Source organism: Anoplopoma fimbria, chromosome 17 (assembly GCF_027596085.1).
Source record: "Anoplopoma fimbria isolate UVic2021 breed Golden Eagle Sablefish chromosome 17, Afim_UVic_2022, whole genome shotgun sequence".
NCBI lineage: Eukaryota > Metazoa > Chordata > Actinopteri > Perciformes > Anoplopomatidae > Anoplopoma > Anoplopoma fimbria.
The window spans coordinates 22,089,979-22,115,755 of record NC_072465.1 but is presented as its reverse complement, the minus strand read 5'-3'; the positions used below and the strand labels follow the sequence as shown (position 1 = coordinate 22,115,755).

The following is a 25,777-nucleotide window of genomic DNA, read 5'->3' as shown; positions in this document are numbered from 1 at the left end:
GCTTTGCTGTCTCAGCCACATTTGGGATGAACACTGTAGATCGTTACTGTCTGTGAGATCTGGTGACAAACATTCGGATGAAATAAGTGACACCTCCGGTTGTTTCTCGAAAATAAAAGAACTGTGACAAAATGAAGAAGAAAAAAAAAGTGAGAACAATATTGCACATCATCTTACAAAACTCTAAGACTTTGTCCACAGTGATAGAACAGTGTACAACAAAAGACAACACTAGTCGGTTACAGTGTCTCTGACTTAAGTGATATATATTTACAAAAGGGGAAATGACCGGTTCTAAGGCCCATCCATTCGCAAACTCAAAATCTATTAGGACTATTTGAGCGAGATTGAAATATAACAAGTAACAATATAGTGAACTCATACTTTATTATTTTGCAAAAGACTTGATTTCAAGGTCTAGCCGTGTGTCGCACAAACACTCCAGAGTTCTCAAAAATGTGGAACTTGATGAGAACATTTGACAACCTTTTACCCCACTCTGGCCCTTGAACATGTAAGTCATCACTATAGAAACCACTGAAACAAATATTGCCACATAGTACCATGCAAACAGCAATTATAAAACATTTATAACTCCATAAATAAATTCATTTCCAATAAACTTCTCCAATAAACATCAGATATATTTCCCCTCTGAATCAATTTAAAAGGCTCAGTTGATGCAGGCAATGTTGTGGAGACAATCCCAAAATAGCCGTGTTCTTCAAAAACTGATGCGAGCGTTGGACGACCCCTTTGTCAGAGTTTTGTGTGGCAAGCATATTAAAGAAAAGATCTTCACGACTTGGCACCCTAAAATCTTTGAAAACTAGGAGTGGCTTCTTCTTAAGTATGACAGGTGTCAAAGGTAGATGTGTTCAAAATTTGCAAGAAGTAACGTTTAGCAGATAAATATTTATTATTTAAACATATTTTGGTGATTCCTGTAAATTTCTTTAAGTAAATTAGTAATCTGTTACATTTAAAATTGGTTCACTTTAGTTATAGGATTAAAGATGGTGATAATAATCAAGAGATCATTTCTTTTTTTAAAAGAGAATAAAAAGGTGGAGGATTTACCCTCAGTTGTAATATTGCATCAAGGTATTTTGTATAGTTTTCTAATAAAACAGAAAGCTAACCCTGTCCAGAGATCTCAGGCCAAATGTTTACAGGTACCACTGATATGTATGTCTATACCCTTTTTCACTTGATCTTTAATGTTGCTTTAGTCATCTCTATTTACAGTACAAATAAATCTATTGATACTAGCAGCATTCACAACATATGGTCCGACATTCAGGCAACACTAAAAACATTTAATACTGTTTGTAAATACTTCTAGAAACTAATTTGTTTTGCTTCCCTATATTGTATATAATGTTTATATATACGTATTTATTTATATTCATATTTCTACTACAAGTGCAAATGACCAAAAACAGTTTCTTCAAGAAAAAGAAACTGAAATAAAGTAAAGTGACAGCTGTCCTTGGTCAAAGTGAGATGATTCTGGATTATTATTTTTTTTAAAGACTTACGAAATCTACATATACAAAATATATGTGTTAAAAAAATAAATAACATGATCACATGAGTCCGGATTTCAACTATTGCACATTCCTTCCAAGATGCACTTTTTGATCCTAAATATGATTTGCTCACAAGTCATTCAGTCAAGGACATGTGTGGCTCAAATCTTAGCCGATCTAGAGGATATAAAATCTCACTGGAGAGTCTACTGCATAGAGTTCAGTCTTTGTGGACAACGCTGATTTCCTCGCTACAGAAGCCTTCGTCCTCTCTATTTATTTAGACTTGACCCTAAAAACAATCAATCGTTAGATGTTCAGAATCTCGTCTCGGTAAAAGATGATAAACTTCATGTCTGAGCGTCTGAACATCCACGTGTTTATCATCTATAGGGTGACTTTCCAACTACCGTGTCGTTACCGTACGCGTTCCGTGCAGACACTTCAGGTTTTTCATTTTCACGCTTTGTTCTCTCTAATTCAATCAATAGAATTTTTGTTTTCTATTTCTCTTTGAAAAATACTTTGATATGGCACATTTAATGTATCTAAATTAGGCAAAAAAAACAACAACAATATATCTTTGAGTGACAATCAAAATGACATACAACTATTTCATCAATATGTGTAACTCTTGTCTATAAACATAAATACATATTTGTTCTCTAGATGAAAAAATAACATTTAGTAGTATTTTTTTTTTTTCAAACTTGAATGAATTCATTAAAATTTCACTTGTTGCACAGTGGCGGACAGTGCAGGTGCAGTGCTTGTCGAGGTTACAATGACAGTTACCATAGTGACAGGAGCCTATGCCATCCATTAAATAAATAAATAAATAGATAAATAACTTTTTTTAAAACAGCGTTTTTGTAGCTGTCCCTCTCAGCGAAGGAGCGTTTTTCTCTCCACTAGAAGCTTTTTAGTATGTCACAAAAATACTACACTCATACTGAACAACGCGTCAGAGCTTGTACATTATTTACAGTGATCCACACGAGGGTCGAGGGGTGCTGGCAATGATAATCTCCTCGGGGTTGTTTGTACTGTCTCCCCACTCCGCTGTTACACCAGCCTTCTGGTAGGAAACGCACTATTCACAGTTTTAATTACGTGCCAATCTCTACGAACTAAGCTAGCCTTGTTGTATTAGTTTGTCTTTTTTTGGCACTAACAGTGGCCACGGGGATGAAACAGCCACTAAAAAGAAATGAGTTGAAAGGAGGACGGGTAGAAAGACAGTGATGGCGGTAACGGTAAAAAACACACACAGTTATAAGGACGCCATGCTAAGGAGTGATCAGGTTAAAGATGACCCTGCAGGTTCAGATCAACCTGCCTTTCCAGTCTTCTTTCGGAATACCAATGTGAAGTTCACAGTTCATGCTTTGCGACTACTCTCCTCTCCAGCTGGTGGTCCTGACCGTTGGTAGCAGAGTCTTTTTGCCTTGAAAGATAAATCACATCGAAAGACAACAAGGCTGGAGCGCTGTGGAGGGGTGTCCGATCACCACCAGGGAGCCGAACCGACAGTCCTACACCCGGCTCATTTCAGCTGGCAGAAAACCGCTGCTATGCCACACTCGTATTTTTGGAAAAACAAACAAACAAACAAACAAACAACATCAATAAGAATCGGCAGAGATTTAAACAAAGACGGACACAAACATGCATGTGCGCTCACACCTCACACCTCACACCCATCACCACCACCCCCTCCTAACCGAGTGACTCAAACCCCAATGCGAGTTACTACAGCAGATTACAGACTAGCGACGAAGAAAAAGTCTCTTAAGGAACAAATCTAGATAAGCATCTAAATGAGTCTAGGGCCGGCAATAGTTATAGTAGCCTGCTGGACTGGAGTGAAGGGTGTAGTAGCTGAGCACGGGACTCTGCTCATCGGCCTGCTGGTGGACGGAGCTGAGGGGGGAGGTGCTGAAGCTGAGCTATTGGTCGGGTAGTGAGAGGACTATCTTACAGAAATAAACGGTAAGGGGACGACGTAGCGATGACGCAGCGTTGATGAGAGCGGGAGTAAAGGTGACGCCGGAACGGGGGCTGAGGGAGGGGGAGGGGTTTTGGGGGGGGGGGGGGGGGTAGTTGGGGGTTTGGGGGGGCTGCTCTTTCAGGAGTAGATGGTGATGACCTCGCGGCCGCCTCCGCGGACCAGGAGGACCCGGTTGAGACCGTCGGTGAGGACCTCGAGGAACTCCATGTCTTGGAGAGAAGTGTTAAAGAAGCTAGAAGAAGCCCGTAGAACATACACAGAAAGATAAACTACAGGAACTAAAACTGGGTCCAAAGAAACGAAGAAAGTTAAAACAAAAGTTTGGCATTTTGGCAAAACAATTAATCGCTTTCTTGCTTTCGAGTTAGAAGAGAAGATGTCATGACTGTATGATAACTATGAAGTTAAAGCCAGGAGACAGTTAGCTTAGCTTAGCATAAAGAGTGTCAAGAGGGAAACAGCCTCAGTGTCCAAAAATAACAAAATCCTAAAGCTCACTATTATCATGTGATACATGTTTGTTTAATCCGTAGTAAAACTAAAGTTGTGAATGTGCACTATGTGAACTGTTTCTTGCCTGGAAGCACTTCCTCAAGTCTCTCTGGGTGTGTCCTTCTATTGATCGGACAGATGTGCATTGGATTTATCTTCCCATCTGTTGGCAAGAAAGCGTATTGTGAAAATTGTCAAACTATTGCTTTAAGTCGTTCGGTTTGCATTTACCTGTAGAGGATGAATAAATATTGATTAGCCCAGCTGTGAACCAGATAAACTAATATATTTGACCACTGACAGGAGATTATATAAAGAGTTTAGAGAGTGCTACAAAATGAGGACAGTTAGGAGAATATTTCATAATTAGTTTTAACTGTAACTGACAAAAAAAATAAAAAATATGCAGTGGGCTAAAAGAGTAATTAAAAAGAATCAAACCAAAAACATTACCTGCAAATGTTACTTAAAGGTTCATCTTCTGGTTGCGATAGGACTGTCTGCTTATAAATCCTAATTAGTTATTTGCCTTCGTGCCATCTCGCACATATTTTCTGATAACAAATCACAGTGCCAAGCCAATTAACTCACCGTTTATTGCTAAAAATACAAAATATAATTTTATTCCTTGAGTAGGAAAGTGCCTTGAGGCTTAAACTGATTTTGCATCTTTAAAGCGCCACAAGTTTTCACATCACCTGAATGTCAATTTATTAACAAACCCTTTATTTAATTTATACTTACATAGGACAGTATATTGATGGCACACGGGCTGGTATTGTGTTAGACCTGCCCTCTTTTCTTGTGAGTCCTGAGAGGTCAAAAAATTCTGCAGCATTTTAATCCTCCATCTTTGTCAGTATTAATTATTTTGAGCCCCCCCAGTGTCGGAGGTATCTGGAGCTGCCAGTGTGGCATCGTGATGTTTGAGAGTTAGGAGGGTTTCACATCAGCCATCCGGGCCCTGATCAGAGCACACTTGGCCTCAAAGTCTAGTTTGTTTGATTAGTGTACCGTAACCGGGCACAGTTTCTCAATCCACTTCACCAAGGTGGCCTTGATTACAGTTCACATCATGTGTGAAAAAACAACTGTAACAAAGACAAATAAACATGGAAGTGGACTGCTTTAAAACACAATTAGAAGGCAGCGAGTAGTTTTTGTAAAGGCAGGCCTTCTCAAAAGCCGTCGATCTCCGAAGAAACCTGGAAGGCAGAAAAGAGGTTTGCTATTGTCTCCGAAATATAAACTATTGTAAGCATAACGCGAAGGTTGAGTAGCGCTTTTCTACACTGTAGCCACAACATAAACAAATGTCACGTAGTTGACGCAAGTATGCTCCGGTACGGATCAACATAACTAACGTGAAAGCTGAGCGGCGGGGGATGGAGACGGAGGGGGGCCATCGTCCTCCTGCACAGTGTGAATCAATCGTACCTAATATGAAAATGTGACACAAACGATCAGGATACACGTGACTGAACAGAGTCAAAGTTAACTACTTGTGTTATGAAAGGAGTGCACTCTCTAACATACCGTCGTTTATAAATCCTCTCAGTAAACCTACTTCTGTCCCGGAGAAGGATACAGTTCTCGTCACCTGACCGGTTCTTGGGCGGCCCGGGCATGTTGAGGAGGACCAGCTTGGCCTCTGAGGACTTTTTGATGATGACTTCATTCAGCCGGAGCGCTGTGTGCATACGTCGCACATTGGACTGGTTCCTGATGGGAGACAAGGCAACAGAAAAAAATGAGGTCAAACTGTTTATTAAGTGATATTTCAGAGCACGTTGAGAAACACGGAGCTGATCGAGGTGACAGATGCTCATTCACACACAAGTATTCCGTCTACATCTGCTCATGTGTCCAACTCAGTCAGTATGAGAAGTGAATGGACTGAATGAGGTTCATAAGGACTTCAGTACTTACAGGTTCTCCCACTCGCTGCAGCATGGCAAGAAGAGAAACACACAATTGTCACTAAAAAGCTGTGAATTTTTCTTTTAGTGTTCCTATTTCAAGCTCTGCTAAAAACAAAACCTTATAAAACCTTTAACAGCACTCAGGCAGACCTCTCTGGTGCTACATTGTACAGAAACAAGAAGACTCGAGGTTCTTTTTGTCAGGAACAAGAAGGTTATTCACCTTTACAACAGGTAAAAGGTTCAATGAGCATTTCTAAGCACTCACGGCTTCATGTTGAAGATGTCTTTGATGCCCTCCGGTGTGGCCGCGCCGGGCGGCTTGGCTGGCTCGCCGTCTAACTTCTCAGTCCAGGTCATCTGGACCTGCTCCCCGGGGCTCTGAGCCCCCTCTGCGGGGGTCAGCGGAGTGGCCGGGGTGGCCGGGCTGGCGGGTGTGGTGTTGTCGTGGATGAGCTGGACCTGGGCGGGGGGGGAAACAGGGGAAGAGGCCGACTTTGACTATGAGACGAGAGGAAGAGAGGACGGATGTGGATTCACATGTACATCACATGGAGAGGTTGAAAGAGTCACGGTTGAGGTGGAAATGTAGGAATGCAGGCAAAAGTCACAGAGAGCCACAGTGTTTGAGGGAGGGAGAGGAAGAGATGTGAGATTAAAGAGCCTTACAGTGTTCAGTCTGCATGTCATGTGGTTTCTATTCTAGTAACATAGGCTGTGATTGAGGCGAGACAAAAGTAAATCTATATCACACTACCTTTGAAATTATAACGTGCAGGTCAAACAAGACGAAATCAGTTAAACAATCAAGCCTGAGCTGAGTGTACCTTCTTTTTCTATTTTGTAGTTTTACTATAGCCTCTTTATATCATCTTCCAACATGTCTAACTATTCCTTTAAATCATATAAACTTGTTTATGTTCTTCGTGTTTTGTTCTCCTATCTTATCAAGTTTTTGTTTGTCATGAAATCCCCCCAGATGCCGGGTATTATCTCATCCCTAAATCCGCCACTTTGTCTCCTGTTTGCTCGTTCCGTGTTAAATCACCTACATGTGAGCACAAACTTCACACTTCAAACTGAGGTCAGCTGTGCTCTACCTCTTCCTCGGGCTTCTCCTCCTTGCTGGCTGCTGGCGGGTCCTCGGTCACACTCAGCTGGGTGGTGACGGCGGCCGGGTTCTTACGGCGGATCGACCCGCGGGATGAATCAGTGATACTCTGGATCTGTGAGGACAAAGATGACGCAAAGCGAGGAACGGAGGGATGTGAGAGGAGATTCTTTTACAAACACAGATGTTTTTTTTTTTACATTTATATATGAGAAGCAAGGCAGATCAGGAATGTTTTAATACATTTATTTACTTAATAACACCGCAATAAAAAAAAGAAGTAAAGTAAAAGTAAGAATACTTCCATTGCACTTATCAAATCTATTGACGTGGAGAACCAGGCAATCTTAGAGTTCAAAACATAACTCGAAGGAGCTAATAATAGCATAACGCTGAGATCAATATCTTTTCATTTTTCCACATCTGTCAAAACGCCAATATGCTGTGATTCACAAAAGCAAAGCAGTTGCTGCTGTAGTCGACGCTGATAGAGAGGGGAAATATGGTGTCCCACTGCTCTGATTTAACCGTAGATATGAGTTTGTCCGGAGGGGTTTATGTGTCACGTCAAGTCAAATCAAGCCAGCCATGCCAAGCCATCCCCTGTCAAGTCTTGTCTGGGTCATGTGTGCATCTTTAAGTGCATTTCAAAAACAACAAAGCGTTCCTACCTCTCTCTCACGCTCAGTCTTGGTCAGGTTGATCTGTTTCAGCATCTGCGACCGTTGCTCCATCACCAGGGTCTTCTCGTAGGTGTAGGCCGAGATGTCACTGTCATGCTGAGACGAAAGAAATCGACGGTTAATTTTTCTTTAACTACTTCTGTTGTTCTTTTGTGCTTTTTATATTCATTCACCAGCAGTTGTCTCTGTCCCTGCTGATTTCGTGAATGAAATGTGCTTTCAACACAAGCATCAACTAGTTCAACTGACGTGTCGACCGACCACGTCTCAAAAGAGTTGTTGCACCTTAACGCAGGGTGAAAAGCCTGTCTTTACAGAGGATGAGCGAGACGGGATGCATCATACAAATGGGGATAAGGACATATGCTTTCCGACAATCTTTCCTCGAAGGCATTTATTGTGTTGAACTTGAAAGTGACAAGAAATCGTGTGAAAAATGAAGGAAAAAAGAAGAGCTTAAGGAAGAAAATGACTCTCAAACCTCCACATACCCGTCGTCTTGCTTCATAAAATGAGCATTAATGTGTAAATGTTGTTTTTAGAAAGTTACAAAAATGATAACACATTCACCCCTATAAGAAGAGAGGAGAGGGTGAGTTTTAGACTCTGTTTGACAGTCCGAATAGTACTTTGGTGGAAGCATACTGATGCCCTAACACTATTTCATGCTGAACCTCGCACCAGTGCCGTGTCAGGGCAGTAATTCCTCCGCCTGCACACAGTACTAGTCGTGTTCACTGGAGCAAACGGTCAAACCCGAGGCATCGCTGGGTTATTTAATTATGTAACCAGTTGAGCTCCGCTGAGATTAAAGCATGTATAGATATACTTGTTTTTTTCTGACATGAGTGGTTACGGATATTTAAAAAAACAATCTAGTCTTTAGAAAACTCACCATTTCTACAACTTCCACCATGGCTTCGATACGGAGATGATAGAGGAATGTGGTCAGGTCTTTCTTCATCTGGATGCTGTTGTCGTCCAACTGGGCCACAGTGAAGATGCGCATCTTGCACTTCCTCCAAACCTGAGCAGCAAAAAACAACACTGCTGACATACCCTTATAGAATTGTTCTGACTACTTTATGTTGTTTTTTTTATCATTAGTTAATCTTGTTTTATATGATTTGATTTGGCAAATCTTGTCAACCTGTTTAGTGCTATGAAAACTTGCCACAAAATACAACAGAAACTATTTCTGAGCAGCATCTCAGAGTATAAAAACTGCAAACTGAACATTACAGAAAATATTATGACACGATGACAAGATATGACGTACTTCAGGCATCAAACCTTTTTTAGGAAGTGTTTACTTTGTCAGTAAGAATTTAGACCATGCTTTACTTGTTTGTACTATACTTGAAATATTTAGCTTTATTTTTTGATTCAAATGATTAAATTAAATGATGCACGGTACCTTGTGCTGTCGGAGAAGGAAGGGCAGCAGCATCAGCATGCCTCCATCATGGACGATCCACCAAACGTCAATGTGACCCTCAGTGAAGCGCTCTCCATTAGACGGGAAGGCCGAGATGTTCTTCGGGACAAGCAGAGCCAGGTGAGCGGCGGTGGTTTCTCTGACCAACTCTGCAGAACAGACACATACAGAGTGGCAAAGTGTGAGCGATACCACTTCTGTACTTATATTTGATTATGATGACTATTCACATCTTTAAGGTGTCTTGGATTGGTTTTGCATGGCTTTATTGATGTAGCTAATTGGCTGTGCTTGACATCAATGGGAAGCTTTGACATTGATCAGCTTTTCTTTTGATCAGAGAGATTTTCTTTTCACCCCGACCCACCCAAACAAAGAGGCCAATAGCTGGATGAGATGCCCAAAAGCTGGAGCTGGTAAGGATTTTGTCCTGCTGAGATGCTTGAAACTTGTGGTTGAGGAGAAGTGAGCCACTCCAACACCCCAATAATCTGCCTCTGCGGAGCCAAAGCTTTTGAAATTTTGGTTTATTTGCTTTCCCGATGACCCACCAACAAAGTTCCTCCAGGTCTGGTGTTCGTCTCCCTGCCTCCAGTTGCGTGGCCAGGACACCAGCACAGCGTTATGTTTCAGGCCTCCTAGCCCGCTGGCCTGGAGGAGGTGGGAGGTGGCGTCGCGCAGGTTCGAGGACACGGTCACCTGACAGAATCCCTTCACCTTCTCAGTCTCCATCAGTTTACGCAGCGCCTAGAAATACAGGAAGGAGAACAAATGTTACCAAGGTTCAGAGTACGAGTCAAAGGCTAGCTTAGCGTTAGCCTCAGGCTCACAGGGTTGTTTTGCCCGAGGAACTCGCCAATATAACATCCGAGAACCAAACCATAGTGAATTATAAGTATTTCAAGACACCTGCCTTTTGCACTTTTGACTTTCATTTGACAACACTCTAAGAACTATTTTGGGATTTACTGCATTTTCATATATATATACACACAAACATATATAAAAGAAAGTTGTGAATAGATATTTGTAAGACATGAGTTTAGATAGATTTCCAGATCGGGTGGTGACTGCAGGTAAATCGCAATGGAAAATAAAATCAAGTAATTAAAAAACAACAAGGACTATAATAAAAAGAGACACAATGTTCATATACATAAATACCAATATATATATACTGTATATACACACATTTGTATAAAAACTAAACAGAACACAGGTATCCATGTGAAACCAATCTTAGTCATGAGTACATCTTTTTTCAAGTATGACTTTATGGCAGCTGGCGAGGCATGGTTTCTAGTCTGTGATCGAATTAAATAAATACACATTTTCTTCCACAGATTTGAAAGAGCTCCCGTTTTAAGATTTTAATGATTTTTAGGGCTCCCTACCTGCTCGGCACGCTGGGTCTGTTCGTGGTTCTCCAGGTAGGTTCCCTCGAGAGCTGTTCCAACGATGGTCAGACCTTTGCCTGCCTTCAGCTGGTTGGTCAGAGAGAGCAGACGAGGCTGCTCCACGTTCTGCTCTGCGTCTGTACTAACTAGAGTCAGCAGCTGGGGCCTGAAGAGAGGGGAGAGAAAGTGAAAACACCAGGCAGAAAAAAGTTGAGGGAAAGAAATGCAGAAAAGGGATTGCAACGAAGAATCAAATAGATGCGTGTGGAAGGAAGTAGCAGGTTGGGAAAAGTATAAGTCCTAGTTGGGAAGGAGGGACAGAGAAGAAGAGCATGAAAGGATGACGTGTTAATATGAGTTCACAAACACTTCTTCATGTTTGACAGCTGTGATGAGGAGAATCACATTAACATAGAGACTTGTTAATTTTGATGTTAGTTAGAAAAACATTACAATGTGTGCCTTTGTGTTTGTGCGTTATACCTCCAGTTCTTGGTGTGCGGTTGACCTTCTTCCAGCCGCATGAGAGCGTAACGTGCAGCGCTCAGAGACAGACCTCGTATCCCATCTCCCCACTCTTTCTCCGCACTGTGACACAGACAAGCGCCAATCAATATTCCTCAATCAAAAACATGAACAAAAGTTTAGCAGTTTCATGATACAGTCGAGCACACTGAAACAAATCGACTATTACACGGCAGTTTGACGTATTGCAGTGTGATTAAGGATTAGGCATCACTGGTAAATGTCAAGTTAACATTATTAACACAATTATTGTTTTCGTAGTAATTTGCCTCTGCGCTATACTTTTGCTCTGGTTTATGCTTTAAGATGCTTGTTTAAGAAAGGAGATGCACTTATGACTTCTGGTGACTAGTAGTTCTCTTGAATACCTATGTTGAATACACTTCCTGTAAGTCGCTTTGGATAAAAGCGTCTGCTAAATGACTGTAATGTAATGTAATGTAATGTAATGTTAACATGATGTCACTCACCACAGGGAGTTACATCACTTAAATACTCGGTGTGCATGGCTTGGTACTACTCCATCATAAGCATGGATGGATTACTGAGCGGGCACAGGCCACTATTTTAAGACAGAATCCTCTGTCAAACCTTCTTTGCTGGTTTTTCTATGATATTTGTGCACTTGTGTATGGTATAATATAGGGTTAAGTGGGGATCTACTGTGGCAGGAAGCTTAAGAGATGACTCAGAAAGCCACTTTATCTCCAGTCAGAATGAAATACTGAAGTTCAGGTGCCGTTTCTGAACCAACAGCAGCACCTGAAGGTCTGCTTCACCTGGAAAAAGTAATTTAAATAGACAGAAAACAACTACAAAGAGATGCAGAGTAATTACAGACCACATAGCTACTGTAGAGTTTTTAAACTTTTACCTTCAAAACATCTTTGCAGCCCCGTCGTCTGTAGTTACTTTGCGTCTCTTTGAGTTTGGGGGTTTTGCGCTTATGTATGAGAGGTGAGGGGGTGTTTCAAATGTCTGAGCCCATTGGCCAGTTGTCTCATAATCCACCCATAATTATAAGGAGGAGGTTCTGTGTAACACGTAGTATTTACCACAGTTTGCCACAGTATTAAAAAGTGGTTTGCTAGGACAACAGCACTCTCAGATGAGGGACATGAGCAAAAACAAACAGAAATACTAAAAAAACACCCAAAACACCAATTTCCCTTTAAACCTCCTAAATAAAAAATACTGGTGGTGTGGATTTAGAAGCAGAAAACTCTTAAAATACAGCACACACTCACGCTCTCTCAGTCACACACACACACACACACACACACACACACACACACACACACACACACACACACACACACACACACACACACACACACACACACACACACACCAACTAAACCCAAAGGCAGCCAGCGAATCCAATCTCTCCTGGGGTTGCGCTCCACTCACCCTGCAAACTCGATATACTTGTAGATAGAGCCGGCAATAACCATGGCGACGATGGCGTAGTACCAGGAGCAGAGGAACATGAGAGTGAGACACAAGCTCATCCCCAGGAAAGACAGAGCCCTGTTGACAGACACAGACAGTAAGATATAGACCAAGAGAGACGTGTTTAAAAAAAATCACTTTAAATACAATAATTCAGCTGCTGTTTGTCTCAGTAGCGGCTGAACTGACCAGTGGTAGAACTTGAAACGGGGTCTCCAGTTTGGAGTCCGCAGTAGCGTCTGCAGAGCACAGGCCAAGTTCACAAACATGTAGCACATCAGGAAAAACCTGCAGGAAACACACAGACACTCAGTTTAAAAAACACAGCCCATCTTATGTCCTGTAACATAATCGAGTGATTTCTCTCCCTGATTGCAGTCCAAGAAGTGTGTTGTCTTAATATCTGTCACGTTCACTGGTATTTATAGGTATTAGTAGAGCAGTAAAGAGTTCTGCCCTTTTGTGTGGTGAGCTAAAACCTGAACCCATAAAATTTGGCATTTGCATCGTTTAAGGAATAGCGGCAGACTTGCTGCTCTGAAATCTCCCACTGTTGGTTCTTCAGAAACGGCAGTTAATTAGAGAGTTCAGTTCTCACATGGAGAGGATGGGAGCTACTGCGTCCAGGGAAGCTATGAGGATGCCAATCTCACAGATACAAGCTGTCAGCAGGAGGGACCATGTGGGTTCTCCGTTGGCCTTTCCGTGGCCGAATATCTGCAGGGAAACAACACAGGAACATTAATTGTCTGCTCGGAGTGCCGTTTGTCCCCGTATGCATAACCAATAGGAAGGTGAGGAAAATGATGACGGTGTAAATAAGTAGATGAACTGACCCGGAGGGCGGGCACGATGCCGTCCTTGGCGATGGCCTGCATGAGACGAGGAGCTCCCGTCAGACTCTGCAGCCCCGCCCCGCAGGTGGAGAAGAAGGAGCCAATCACGATCACCCATGGTGACGGCCAAGCCAATGTGCCAATCACCAAATTCCCGTGGACTCCCTCTCCAAACCTTAAGGAGATGGAGAGAAAGGTTGTTTGCCATTTCAAAACACAAAATGTTTTTATTGCATTTATAATGGCAAGCATATTAGGGAAATAATCCTCGGTTGTTTTCAGGGTTGTTTTTCTAAGCTAACAAAGGATTGACTTACTTGTCCCTAAGGACCACGCCCTCGATGCAGGCACCAAACAGGATCACACTGGACATGTCTAAAGGCAGTTATGGATCAGGAAAGTAAAAGTATTTCATATAAAGATGTCGTCAATGTTCTTTAGAGGAGACCTGTTTGTGAAGGACGGGACTTGATTATAGACATCATCAACCTTTTCCCTCTAAAGATGCACTTAATGATCTGGTAAACCTATTAACTGGGTTTGCTGAGAAAAGACATCAATCGATTTTGTTTAGGATAATATCTCAGTGATCAATGACATTGTAACTAATATCCCTCTGCTTTATTAACTTGTGATTGCATAGGCAGCCCACTGATGCGATTAGACGGCCTAATCAAATTTGTTTAGACCCCGAGCTGATTACTCTGAGATACATGGAAGACATTCAAGATGGCTGCTTCAGAGTTAGAGGCCTGTTTTGTTGAAGTAGAGCCAAATTATGTTTCACACGCCTCTTTTTCATGCTCAATCATTTTTTAGTTTTAAATGATTCTGCTAGCATCTTTTACATCTGCTTAATCATTTGACAGTAGAAGAAATTAAATATTCAATAAAACATGAACAAGTTTGAGAGCTCAGATGTATTGGGAGTTAAAAACAAACTTGCACATATTGGACTGATTCCATAGCAAAGCCACCATGATTTAATATAAAGAGAGTCAACATCATCTCCCATGAACGAAACAGGCACTACTCCAGAATAACGATGCAATACCCGCAGCCAAAATCAGACTGGTATTGGAGCAGTAATGCCCTTTCACATTACAAAATGTTGACCTTTTAATTATGGTGCTCCCTGCAGGCCAATCAGTGTGTTATTTTTACAGCAGGACGAAGCAACCCCAGTGCATCGCTGTTCAAGTCCTGTCAACATCTCACCAGTGGTGTCTGACATATCATCACTGAGCTTAAAATATAATTTGAGCAGAGATCTGGAATACTTCTAGTACATTTAGATGTCTAGTATTCCTACTGTAACTGTGGCACATGTTTCATATAGCCCAAACTGTATATATCTAGTGTATTTATATATCTTACTGTTTATTCCACATTCCATTTATTCTGTATTTTGTACATATTCTGTACATAATTCTCTGCTTTTTGCACTTAGATGCTAAACTGCATTTCAGTGTCTCAGTATTTGTACATTGTCCAATGACAATAAAGTTGAACATAATCTTAGGTAATTATTAGTATTTGTGTAACATTAACAATCCTGGTGAGTATATTTGACCTATAATGTCCCCTCTGGGATATAACATTTGATAAATGGCATAATCTTAAATATCAAAATTGTGTGTAAAACAAATATATTTTTGAAATTGGTCTGTGCAGTGATCCTTGTTATCCTGTAGGGAGCAATAGTGAGAGGATACAGACAAAGGAGGTGGTGGTGATGGCTGCAATGGTTCCAACGGGGATGGACTTCTGGGCATCACGCAGGTCTCCGGAGCGGTTGGAGCCGGCCATGATCCCTGAAACAGACAGTCGAGAAGCAAACGTTAACGAGGTCACGGAGATTCGCAAACACACATACACACACACACACACACACACACACACACACACACACACACACACATACAGGGCGAGTTGGCAGAAGCAGAATATCAACGATCTAGATGTTCACCTGTCACAGAGGGGAAGTAGATGCCGACCAGCAACGTGAAGAAGCTGGCGATGTCGGCCAACACGTAGCGGTTTGAGTTGGTCAGAGGGTCGTCCAGGTCCTCGGCTGACTCCATGTTAGTTCTGGCAATCAGGTCCCCTTTCTCATAGTAAGTCCCAAAAAGGTTCTCTGGATGGGGGAGAAGGATGTAGAGAAGAATTGAGTCGAGAGAGACTACCTGGATTACTTAAACTGTGCAGTTATCAGTCATTTCTACTTTTACATAGTTACAATAAACAAAAACTAAATGCATTCCAGGAGGTATTTTGTAAGGATATTAAGCAACACTAGGCTCCAGCCAAAAGGGCTTAGATTCAAGTTCAAATATGTTGTCTCCCACCTAATCCTACTGTAGAGCATGAAGTGTGTCTTATAAGAGCTAGCCCCAAAAACAAAAACATGGTATTCAGATCACTAGTAGAACCCACCGTTTGGTTTATTACAATGCAGTTATAAAGCAGCGTCTTCTAAACATACAGGGCCTATAAAAAGTGTTGATGTTTTATTGTTTTACAGAGTTGAATCAAAGAGGATTTAACGTGACTTTTTTTACACTAATCAAGAGAAAACAAATATTTATGTAAGTATTCAACCTCTTTACTAGTAGACTGGTGAAGCCAGTTGGTGGCCAGAACTTTTTTTTTTAACATTAAAACTTCCATAGAGGGTGAATCCATTGATATTACCAGGGCTCTGATGTTCAAACGTGGAGCCTTATCACGGGGCTTACTGTTAGCCCAGTGATAACTAATAGAGAGAAACGAGGTTAAGCTAGCTCCGGGCTTTCCGTAGCCCCGGGTTTCTGGTAGCTCAGGGCTGACAAACGAAAGTGCTGCAGCAGTCAGGGTCCCTTACTTCATCATTTTCCACATTTCCTGGAAAGACTTTTAGACTCTGATATTTCTTTATTTCCTACTATATAAAAGACACTCAAAAAAGAATCTTTTCTAATCCAATTTAGCAAGTTTATTGAATCTATTATTTATCAGTGATTAATGATTTCATTATTCCTTATTTACTCTTAATGCCCCTTGGAAAAAAACATGTTTCCCCATTTGCATACATGTTTGTGCAAGAGAAAATCACTCAGAAATACAAAGCACACAGATGTAACCTGCTTTAAGACGTCTGTTGCACGTCTGTTGCACAATAATTCTCCTTCGAGGAGAGGATGCAACACCACTAGATAATTTGCAGTAACTCAGCAACATATCAAGACAAGAGACAGAAAACATTCATTATTTGTGTGTGCTGTACATGGACAGCTGTACACATGCAGATCCAAACTGGATAAAACCAACCTGCCAGGATTCCACTGGTGATCCCCGGGATGCCCTGTATCTGGGTCACATTGTTGGCCGTGAAGAACTTGTCGCAGGTAGCGTTGAGGAGAGGTGAGTCACAGAACATGCGCCACAGCTGGGTGGTGACTGTCCCATTACCTGTCTCAACGGTCTTGGCACACACATCGAAGGTCTTCCAAATCAAAGTTCGGTTGCCCAAGAGACACACACTGGAGAGAGGAAACAGAATTAGTTTTGATGTCTTGTAGAATATATATTAATAATAATATTAAAAACATTACTAATAAAATAACAACAAAAAATAATAATAATAGAAAAAATATATAAAAATAATAATATAAAGCGCTAATTATAATAAAACTAACACCAAAACGATAATAATAGGAAACAATATTAAACATTATAATAAAAACCATTCATAATAATAATAAAAAACAAAAAAAAACAATACTAATAGGAAAAAATAATGAAAATGATAATAAAAAGCATTAATAATAATAAAAATAACAACAAAAGCAATAATTATAATAAATAAACATTTAATAAAACATTAAATTACAAAATACCACATTTTAGAAGCAATTTAATCTGATTCCATTCAATTTGTGTTCAGCAGGTTCAGATTCATCTTAAACTACAAGTCTAAAAGTCTTGGACCTGGTCAGGACAAACTGTGGTGTTATTGGCACATGGGGGAAATAAATCTAAAGTTGAGTTTATACTTTAGGTGTGTTTCTCCACATGGCTGTCGGGGATATGATTGTATGTTTTTGAGGCTAAACTTTGTATTCTGTTGGACCGTCTTGGTCGTCATTGCTTACGGGAAATCCGGAGCATCGATGCCGGTCTTGATGACGCCGGCGTAGACGGCCAGGATGGAGAGGATGACGCAGGCCAGGAACACCAGGGCCAGTTTGTTGACGTACTTCACGCCGACAAACACCACCGTGGCCATGGAGGTCAACAGGATGGTCCCGTACACGCGCATGTTGTTCAGCAGGGCGGCCTCCGCCTCGGGGCCCTCCAGGCCCTCCAGGGGAAAGATGGCCGCCTTGGGCGCTATGTAGATCTGAAGCAGGAGGTTACGTTATTATTGTTTTCCCCCCTGTATATATCAAGGGATATAACACCTGCAATTTTCTCATAAAAGTTCCATACAATCTCATTGTTGCTCAAGGGCATGTTGAGTGTTAGCTGTTCGGGGAGTGTTACTCATCCACTTTCCCTCCTCACTTTTCTACCAGCCTGTCCAGGGATTTAAACTCGCAGATATCAGGTCACAAGCCTGCTCCTTTAGTTCACTGTTTACTGCTGAATTTAATAAATTTCACCCTGGGCAAGAAAAAAGAAAAGAAAAATATAGAGGAAATATAATAAAAGAGAGGTGAGAAAAGCGTGAGGTGAGTGAGGAGGACAACTCTGTGAGGTGTGAAAACATGTGATGCTCACATTAACAGTCCTCGACTGGAGCTTGAAGCATAAAACTGCTCTGCTATTTAATTCAGCTTAATTAAAGAACTCAAGCGTGGTATTAATATTCGAAAAAGAACTGCCTTTATTACACTTTTACTACGGTTCAATCCAGGAATAGTACCATCATATATAAAAACGGTAAACCCCTAATTAGCCCGTCAGTATCTGTCATCAGCTCTAGATGATTCATGCAGAAGCTGTTACATAACCATGGGAATGTCTCTCTTTTTTCTTTTTTTTCAAGTAATCATTCGGTTTCCACCCAAAACAGTTGAATCACCAGAAAGAGGAAACCAAATTGAGAAGAACAAGCAGGGAATCGTGGTTGGTTTTGGTCATTTGGCTGAAGAACGTGATCTGGTGCTAAGAACAGCATTATCACTAGGCAAACAAATCTCCTGCTTCGCTGTGAACGGTTCATGCTTCCTAAAATAGCAGCATCAGTTTGTGTTCTTGGCTCGGGTGGAAGGATGAAACGTATTCAAATCAGCCCTCTCCAGATCCGCTCCTTTACAATTCTGCAGGGATTGTTATTTTACAATGGAAACTAAGCCAGCTTTGACCCAGAAGACAGAATTAACCTCCAGGCATGATCAAACTCTGCATATCCATTAGAAGCATCCAGAAGGAGAATAATGGAAGAATACAAAAATAATAATAAAAAAACAAACACACTCTGGTAGGTTGATAACAGTGGACCAAAGTGATGAGAGCTGTTTCAAGGAATTGTCTTGTTACTCCGCCAGTGTCTTGATCGCTCGCTAATGCAGTATTTGCATAATTACCCAATAGAGGGGGACTGCAGTGGAAGGAGTGTAGAATAAATTGCAGAGGAGGAGGAGGAGGAGGAGGAGGAGGAGGAGGAGGAGGAAGCGGAGAGGAATGAAGATCGAGATGAAAGATCCCTGCATTTTCGTCAACTGATGAGAATTCAGGTTGAAGAACACACAGCTTGAGAAAAAATAGCTTCAAAGCGCTTTGAGGAGGAAAATAAACTGAAGGAGAGCTCTATTTTATCAAAGGCATGTGGCACATCGTGAAGCACTGCTAGGTGTCATTTTTTATTGGGAGCACAAGATTTTTTTTTCTCACATTTGCCAATTCTCCATTATTTATTTACTGCAATGACGTGTCGACTGTCCACAGCAATCAAGCTGCACTGCATTCTGCTGACAAGGATACAGTGATATATAAAACTCTTCCTGGATTATATTCTGCTCATTTATACTTTGATAAAAAAACTTTCAAAGACACAGTGAAACAAAACAATATATTTTCCAAGTTCTTAACCTGTCTTTGTGTCACTTGTGTCCTAATATAGTTGTTCTTTTAAATACATGTAAAAAAAAAAAAAGTGTTTATATATTTGCATGATTGCCATGACAAATGTTAAAGGAAAAGCTCGACATTTTGGTAAACACACTTATTTGCTTTAATGTCAAGTCATGCTGGTTAGCTTAGCTTAGCATAAAGACTGGAAACAGGGAGAAACAGATATAGATTAGCTCTCTCTAAAGCTCCTTAACTATATATTGATTGTTTAACCCATATCCAAACTTGGTCAGATTGGATAGAACGGAAAAAGGAAATTGGTCATTCAAACCTTACCTCCCTTGAAAAAATCCTTTTAATATCAATGATACTTTTCTTTTATAAAGGGGAAAGAAAGTGTACCCCTTTTCTCCGTAGACATCAGTGATTGTTTTTTTAATGTCTCTTTGCTGCTGCTTGTGTTTGGCTCCTTGCCTCATACAATTGAACCATTTCCAATATTGGCACCAGTTTTGGGCCGGAGCAACGTGGAACCGAATATTTCATGTATTACCAACATAATTGAATCCAAGGGTTCTTATTCAATCATGGCAATCCTGCACTCGATGCTCAATGACATCACCTTCCTCTCGAGAGTGGCTTTTGTGAGTGTTATCACTATGACAAAATTGTCAAAGTATGATGTTGCAGAGTTCACTGCAGGCGAGGGGAAAAGCTGTGATTTGAGTGGTCATCCTCCACTAACCTCGCAAAGCTATCCCATTATTTTCCCTTTCACTCATTGCGCTCTGGCAACACAGCGCATGAATTGACTTGAAATGGATGTCGTTTCGAGTAGGTTGCACCAAAGAGGGTCTCCTTCACTCAAGTCAACATGAAACCACTCACTGGACCCTCAGTGGTCTCTGCTTCTAATTATTGGTCTGAGAAAACATGGCAGCTGTTCTTGAAATGTTGACAAATTATTAACCAGAATCCCAGAATAAATCTGAGGTTTGCGATACTGTTCAACACACTTTTATATTACTTAGATTTATGTTTATATTTTAGCCTTCAATTTGAACTTGCACTATTTTATGTCTTAGATTCTCGTTCTTCCTTTTACTTGGGTGATTTTCTTCTTTTTATTATAAATATTTAATGAGCATTGTTGAAGGGAGCAGAGATCCAAGATTCTCTTTGACAGTTTCTCTGTAACTGTTGTGCATGTTATAATAAAGAGCATGAAACTTGAAACCCTCTTTTATCTACAATGCCTTATTTGAATATTTGTTAAGAAGGTACTATTCCGACACATATCTCATATGTGGTCACTCACCTCTCTCCACAAAACCACTGAGTCCCCCGGTGGACTCACGTTGTAAATAATGTGACTGGCACAAAAACTTTACCCCTTAAAATCTTGAAATGACAAACCAGAGGCCCTGATGATGACTGTAACAGAATGAAAGAGAGGATGTTTCTCACCAGGAGGAGCTCAATGGCCCCCAGGATGTACATGGCTCCAGCGAAGGTGGTCCCCAGATAGAAACAGATCCCCACGGCTCCCCCAAACTCAGGGCCCAGCGAACGGGATATCATGTAGTAGGAGCCTCCAGCTGCACAAAAACACAACAATGTTTGTGTGTAAGTATGTATGTAAATGCATCGATACTGTTATTGGATACTGGTTCGATTCTGACTCAAAAAGATGGATCCCATATCAGTGACAATAGGCCGATCTGATATCAGATGCCACTATTTTAATAAATACAATTTCACAACTTGTGTTTTTGTCCCTTTTTGTCATACAAAGTTATGAAAGCAATGTTTAAAACTACTACAAGGGACTTTCATTTTGGGTTGCATTTGGCAGTCCCTGTGAACAAAAGTGGTAGTGAATCTGAGCACCAGACTCCCTTCGCAAAACCTCTATTTTTACTGCAGCACGGTCTGACAGTCTGCTCCGCTCAGTACTGGTTCTATTTCACTGGTGCCTCCCTTCCCTCCAGTGGGCCCAGTAATACGGCCTGGTCCTCCAGCAGCTAGGTGTCGTTGTCTCCCAGCCAGTATTCAAACCAGTATTCAAAGTATTCAATTTATAAGGAAGAAAAGTAGGACGTGGCAAAGATTTTGAAGCTATAACAAGTTGATGTTTGCAATTTTTGAATTGAAAAAATATTAATTTATTGTCACATTAGGAATTTAATAATATTTTAAATACTTTTTTGTGTAATTGTAAAGCTTTGATTTTGGAAAATTGGTTATGATATTTCTGTGTCTAATCTTATTTATAATTGCGTTTTTAACACCGTGCTTCTATTTCATAACAGTGTGCAAATAAATTAACCAAGCATAAATAAATAGCCCTTAATCAGCACTTTGCAGCAGCATAAAGGCTGCTACCAGTTATAACAGAGACAGTTATAATTGGTGTACAGTTCCACACTTTTCCACAAGCCTGTAATTTGCTCCGACCCATTCTGCATTCACTCCGACTGGTAAGACGCAGGCCATCATTACTATGTAAACTCACATTATAAAATATGGCTATACTGCATAATGTGTCTGCATACGGATACAAACAAATACCTTCAGTTTTTTACGTTTCAAGCGTTTGGCTGACGTTTTATTTTGTGTAAACAACGTTGTGTGGTGACGAGGTAAAGTGCAGAAGACCCCAGACTAAAGCTTTTAATGTTTCTGGGGATATCAAGCTGCGCTGGGCGTAATGTGCCAAAAGCAATCAGGGAAGAGAGAATTTTAGAAGCGGAGAGACTCAAACAGTGATGACTGTGTGGTGCCAGCGTCTGCTCACCCACCTGGCACTACTCCATTGGTGGCGATGGCACTCATCGAGATGGCAGTCAGCATGGTCTGCACAGAGAAGGAGGGGGGAAGAACATTAAATCATATTTAGCGAACTTGCATATTCTGTGAAGAGCTGATTCCTGACTTTCTCATCCTTTACTCCTTTAAAAGTATAATTTGCTGTTTTCTTTAATAAACTGCTAACTAAACCCAAATGTACAGTATGACAAAGAATTGGTTTTCATCTGTAGATGTTACAAAGTTCATGATCAATATATCTCAACCCAACTTCGGATCAACAAAAAGATAATCCACTGACAGGTGAGATAGTATGCCAGGAGGCCCTCCATCCATTTTCTAATTCACAATAAAAAAATAATTTGTGGGATTTTTTGTACTCTTATGCTAGAGTGCATAAAAAAAGCATCAAAATAGACTAACGGAGCTGGTTTATAAAAATCCTCCAAATGTCCTCAAATGATTTCACAACTAAAATGTTAAAATGCTAAAAAGTTATTAAATGAGGTAAAATATCAGATTCATACTGGCCAAGTGTGAATCCTTGTTCCTGCTGGTGGTGTTAAAAGAAAAGTGAAGATCAACAACAATCCATACAACAGCTGTTGAGATATTTCAGAAAGTCGGCCGAGCAACGAAACACACAAACACTGTTTCAATTTTATGTCATCCCTCATTTAGTATAAATCACTTCTGCTTTTCTGTCAGATAGCCATCTTTAGAATTAAATTCGTATTTTTATTTCCGCCCATGATATCAGCGTCAAGCTTGTGGTATATAACATCAACACAACCTGTGAGATTACGTAAGGACAACAACCATATACAGCAATGCAGAAGCTGACTGGTTGCTGATTAGATAAACAATAATGCCACCAGGCCTGTCAACAACTGTCAGAGTCCATTCAGACAGCCAATGACGGCTCTAATGTATCTCCGGTGCTGAGGGAAGAGGAGAAAAAACACCGGCAGAAATGTAAGGGCATGCTCAGATGGAGTTCACTAGATGCATGCAACACAAACAGAATTCACTGCCCTGCAGAGGAAGAGAGAGAGAGAGAGACAGAGAGAGAGGGAGAAATGGCAGCGAGTGGAAGAATGGGCCAGAAAAATAACAAATGACAAAGTGAGAAGTAGAGAAAGAGAGGGGGGGTAGTGTGTGTGACAGAACTAAGACAGTGTTAAGATTTCATCATTCTTTCAAACGCTATTGTTGAATTTCTGAGTGTCTTTTTACATTGTCTGCACATGAAAGAGAGCGACGGAGACAGAAAGAGAAGCATGAGGAGATGAGAGGGCAGGCTGCTTAAATCAGTGCCATCTCCCACTTATAATTTCTCTTTTTCACTTTTCACTGTTGTTATATTTTTACATTTTTATTGTCTCATTACTTGATATTGTGTTTAAAATATGCCTTTTTATGGTCCAAAGTATCTTCATACAGCTGTTACTGATTCAGCCTCAACCCAGTTTATGAAAGCTTTCACATTTGCTAAAACTGTTGATGTATGTATTCAGTGTGAGATGGGTCTTTCCTGGGTTCAATTCTTTTGTAACATATTTAACAGAAGCAAACTGGGTAAATAAAATGTAAATAATGATAGCCAGCTACTCTGTTATCTACAGAAACTGACAGCACAATAGGAAAAAAAAAATCGACCAAACTTCTTTTGATTTTACGGATTATGAATCTGAGTCTGACAGATGCATCAAATGATTTTAGCTAATCACAGGAATATAGTTATCGGTGTATGCGTCAGCTGATAAGTAAGGAGCAATCGCAGCACAGAAATAAGTTTTAGGTGAATGTTTATTATAGTTAAAGATCCCCTTTGGACACAATAATACTGATAAGTATCCTGTTAAATATTCTTAAAATGATAACCGAGACTATGAATATACAAGGTTATAAGTTTGACTTATGGACACACAATGTCTCCTTCTGCACTTTATTCTCAGTGTTTGTCATCTGGAGGTTTCAAGTTTCCAAATTGCTCGTTTAAGATGCAAGCAATGATTGACTTCCAGACTAGTTTCAATGTTACAAAGTCATGCTCATATGTCTTCAACTGAGATTTAAGGTGATCACAGAGAAACAAACATACTTGGGAGGACGAGGGAGGAAGTATATTACAGAATTTTAGCTGTGACCAGCAGCTCTATAGCTCACAGTTTCCTCATCCTTTGGCGGCCACAGTTTCTGCCCTAGGAAGCTGAAATTTGGCACGGAGTTTAGTGTTTAGGTGTGAAGGTGTGCGTTTGTGTTCATTGGCAAAAAAGGTGTGAGGACTATAACAAAAAGGGGCAGAACTGCTCCTGTGTCAATGCATTGATGCATGCGGTCACATCTATAGCAGAATCTGGGTGCTAGTTCTAAAAGGACTGCATTTCCATTTGTTTGAAGCTTCTTTTTTCTTCTTCTTTTCTCAACTTAAATACATTTTTGTTGTGAATGTTGTTAAATCTATTTTTGACAGATTTTATTTCCTGTGAAGTTGACTGTAAAATGTACATTAAGTCAATTTTAAGATATAAGCCAGTATATATTTTAATTGCAATTCTTTAATACCCCAACATGTTTGATCTTAAATTCAACTATTGGCAGCCAAATGTTAGGGTTTTTAAACTCAAATATTAATATCAGTATAATATATTTTTTAATACAAATAAAAAAACAGTATGACTCAGATTATAAATGGGTTTTACGTTTGATATCCTCATTGCTAAGTGCTTTGCTGTTGGAAAAGCAGTGAAAATTGCACCCATAAATGTGATTACATTACAAAATGTACTAGAATTTCTTTTTCTTTGATACTGTATATAATCACTCAGTGGTCATTACTGTTGTTTTCTTGCACTGCAATCCCTGAAGACGAAGACACAACATCGGTAACTTGGACCAGCAATAAAGAGCAAGAGAGTTATAATGGAAGGAAAGTCTGGCGAGTCCCAGCCGGTTATGTTATACTATCATTACGTCCGTCTCTGCAGACGGTAATGTGGTTAGTGTCACCTGAGGGCCCGGTGGACTGACGATCAGGAGTGAAGAATGAGTGGGACTGGGCTCTGTTTCTCCCTCTAATCTGGTCATAATGAGGCCACAAGCTCTTCTCCCACCACAGCAGATAAGACAGTAATTGTTTAAGTGTTTTATCTGATGTGGGCAGCAGCCACGCAGAGGTAGTCCATCGCATACCGAGTCGCTGAATCACCACACAACCGAACAGGACAGCCACCAATGGAATGATATGATTCAGACGGACTAGAACAGCTGCTGATGTACATAGGAGGTGATACTTGGCGTGGGATTACTTATATTTCAGTAATAGATTATTCCAATAGGGTAGATGGAAATAAAATTAGAAAGCAGTGATCATTCTTTTTCAGAAAAGCCTTATTTCGTCTTTAAAAAACATGTATCATAATAATAATAATAATTCCTGGACAGCCAATGTGTTTTTGCAACGAGTTTTGAGTTTTTTAACCTATTCAAAAATCAAAAAAAGTGTAAGAA

The 25,777-nt window shown here is 40.5% G+C and overlaps 1 protein-coding gene across 2 annotated transcripts in view; it reads right to left on the bottom strand.

Moving 5' to 3' along the window:
* Positions 1–3,660: 3,660 nt before the first annotated feature.
* Positions 3,661–25,777, bottom strand: part of slc12a5a (solute carrier family 12 member 5a) — a 145,690-nt gene continuing 123,573 nt past the window's right edge. The window contains exons 5-26 of one of the 2 annotated variants that reach the window (XM_054616573.1): positions 22,258–22,312; positions 20,924–21,054; positions 17,533–17,780; positions 16,709–16,920; positions 15,369–15,536; positions 15,115–15,213; positions 13,717–13,774; positions 13,400–13,574; positions 13,162–13,280; positions 12,753–12,851; positions 12,522–12,641; positions 11,070–11,174; positions 10,584–10,752; positions 9,741–9,936; positions 9,169–9,338; positions 8,647–8,778; positions 7,740–7,847; positions 7,058–7,183; positions 6,226–6,419; positions 5,965–5,979; positions 5,624–5,757; positions 3,661–3,752 (exon numbers count right to left, since the gene is read on the bottom strand). In XM_054616573.1, coding sequence (XP_054472548.1) covers positions 3,661–3,752; positions 5,624–5,757; positions 5,965–5,979; positions 6,226–6,419; positions 7,058–7,183; positions 7,740–7,847; positions 8,647–8,778; positions 9,169–9,338; positions 9,741–9,936; positions 10,584–10,752; positions 11,070–11,174; positions 12,522–12,641; positions 12,753–12,851; positions 13,162–13,280; positions 13,400–13,574; positions 13,717–13,774; positions 15,115–15,213; positions 15,369–15,536; positions 16,709–16,920; positions 17,533–17,780; positions 20,924–21,054; positions 22,258–22,312 — 2,925 coding nt within the window. The remainder of the gene's footprint in view (positions 3,753–5,623; positions 5,758–5,964; positions 5,980–6,225; positions 6,420–7,057; positions 7,184–7,739; positions 7,848–8,646; positions 8,779–9,168; positions 9,339–9,740; positions 9,937–10,583; positions 10,753–11,069; positions 11,175–12,521; positions 12,642–12,752; positions 12,852–13,161; positions 13,281–13,399; positions 13,575–13,716; positions 13,775–15,114; positions 15,214–15,368; positions 15,537–16,708; positions 16,921–17,532; positions 17,781–20,923; positions 21,055–22,257; positions 22,313–25,777) is intronic. The other variant, XM_054616572.1, reaches the window with a different exon arrangement.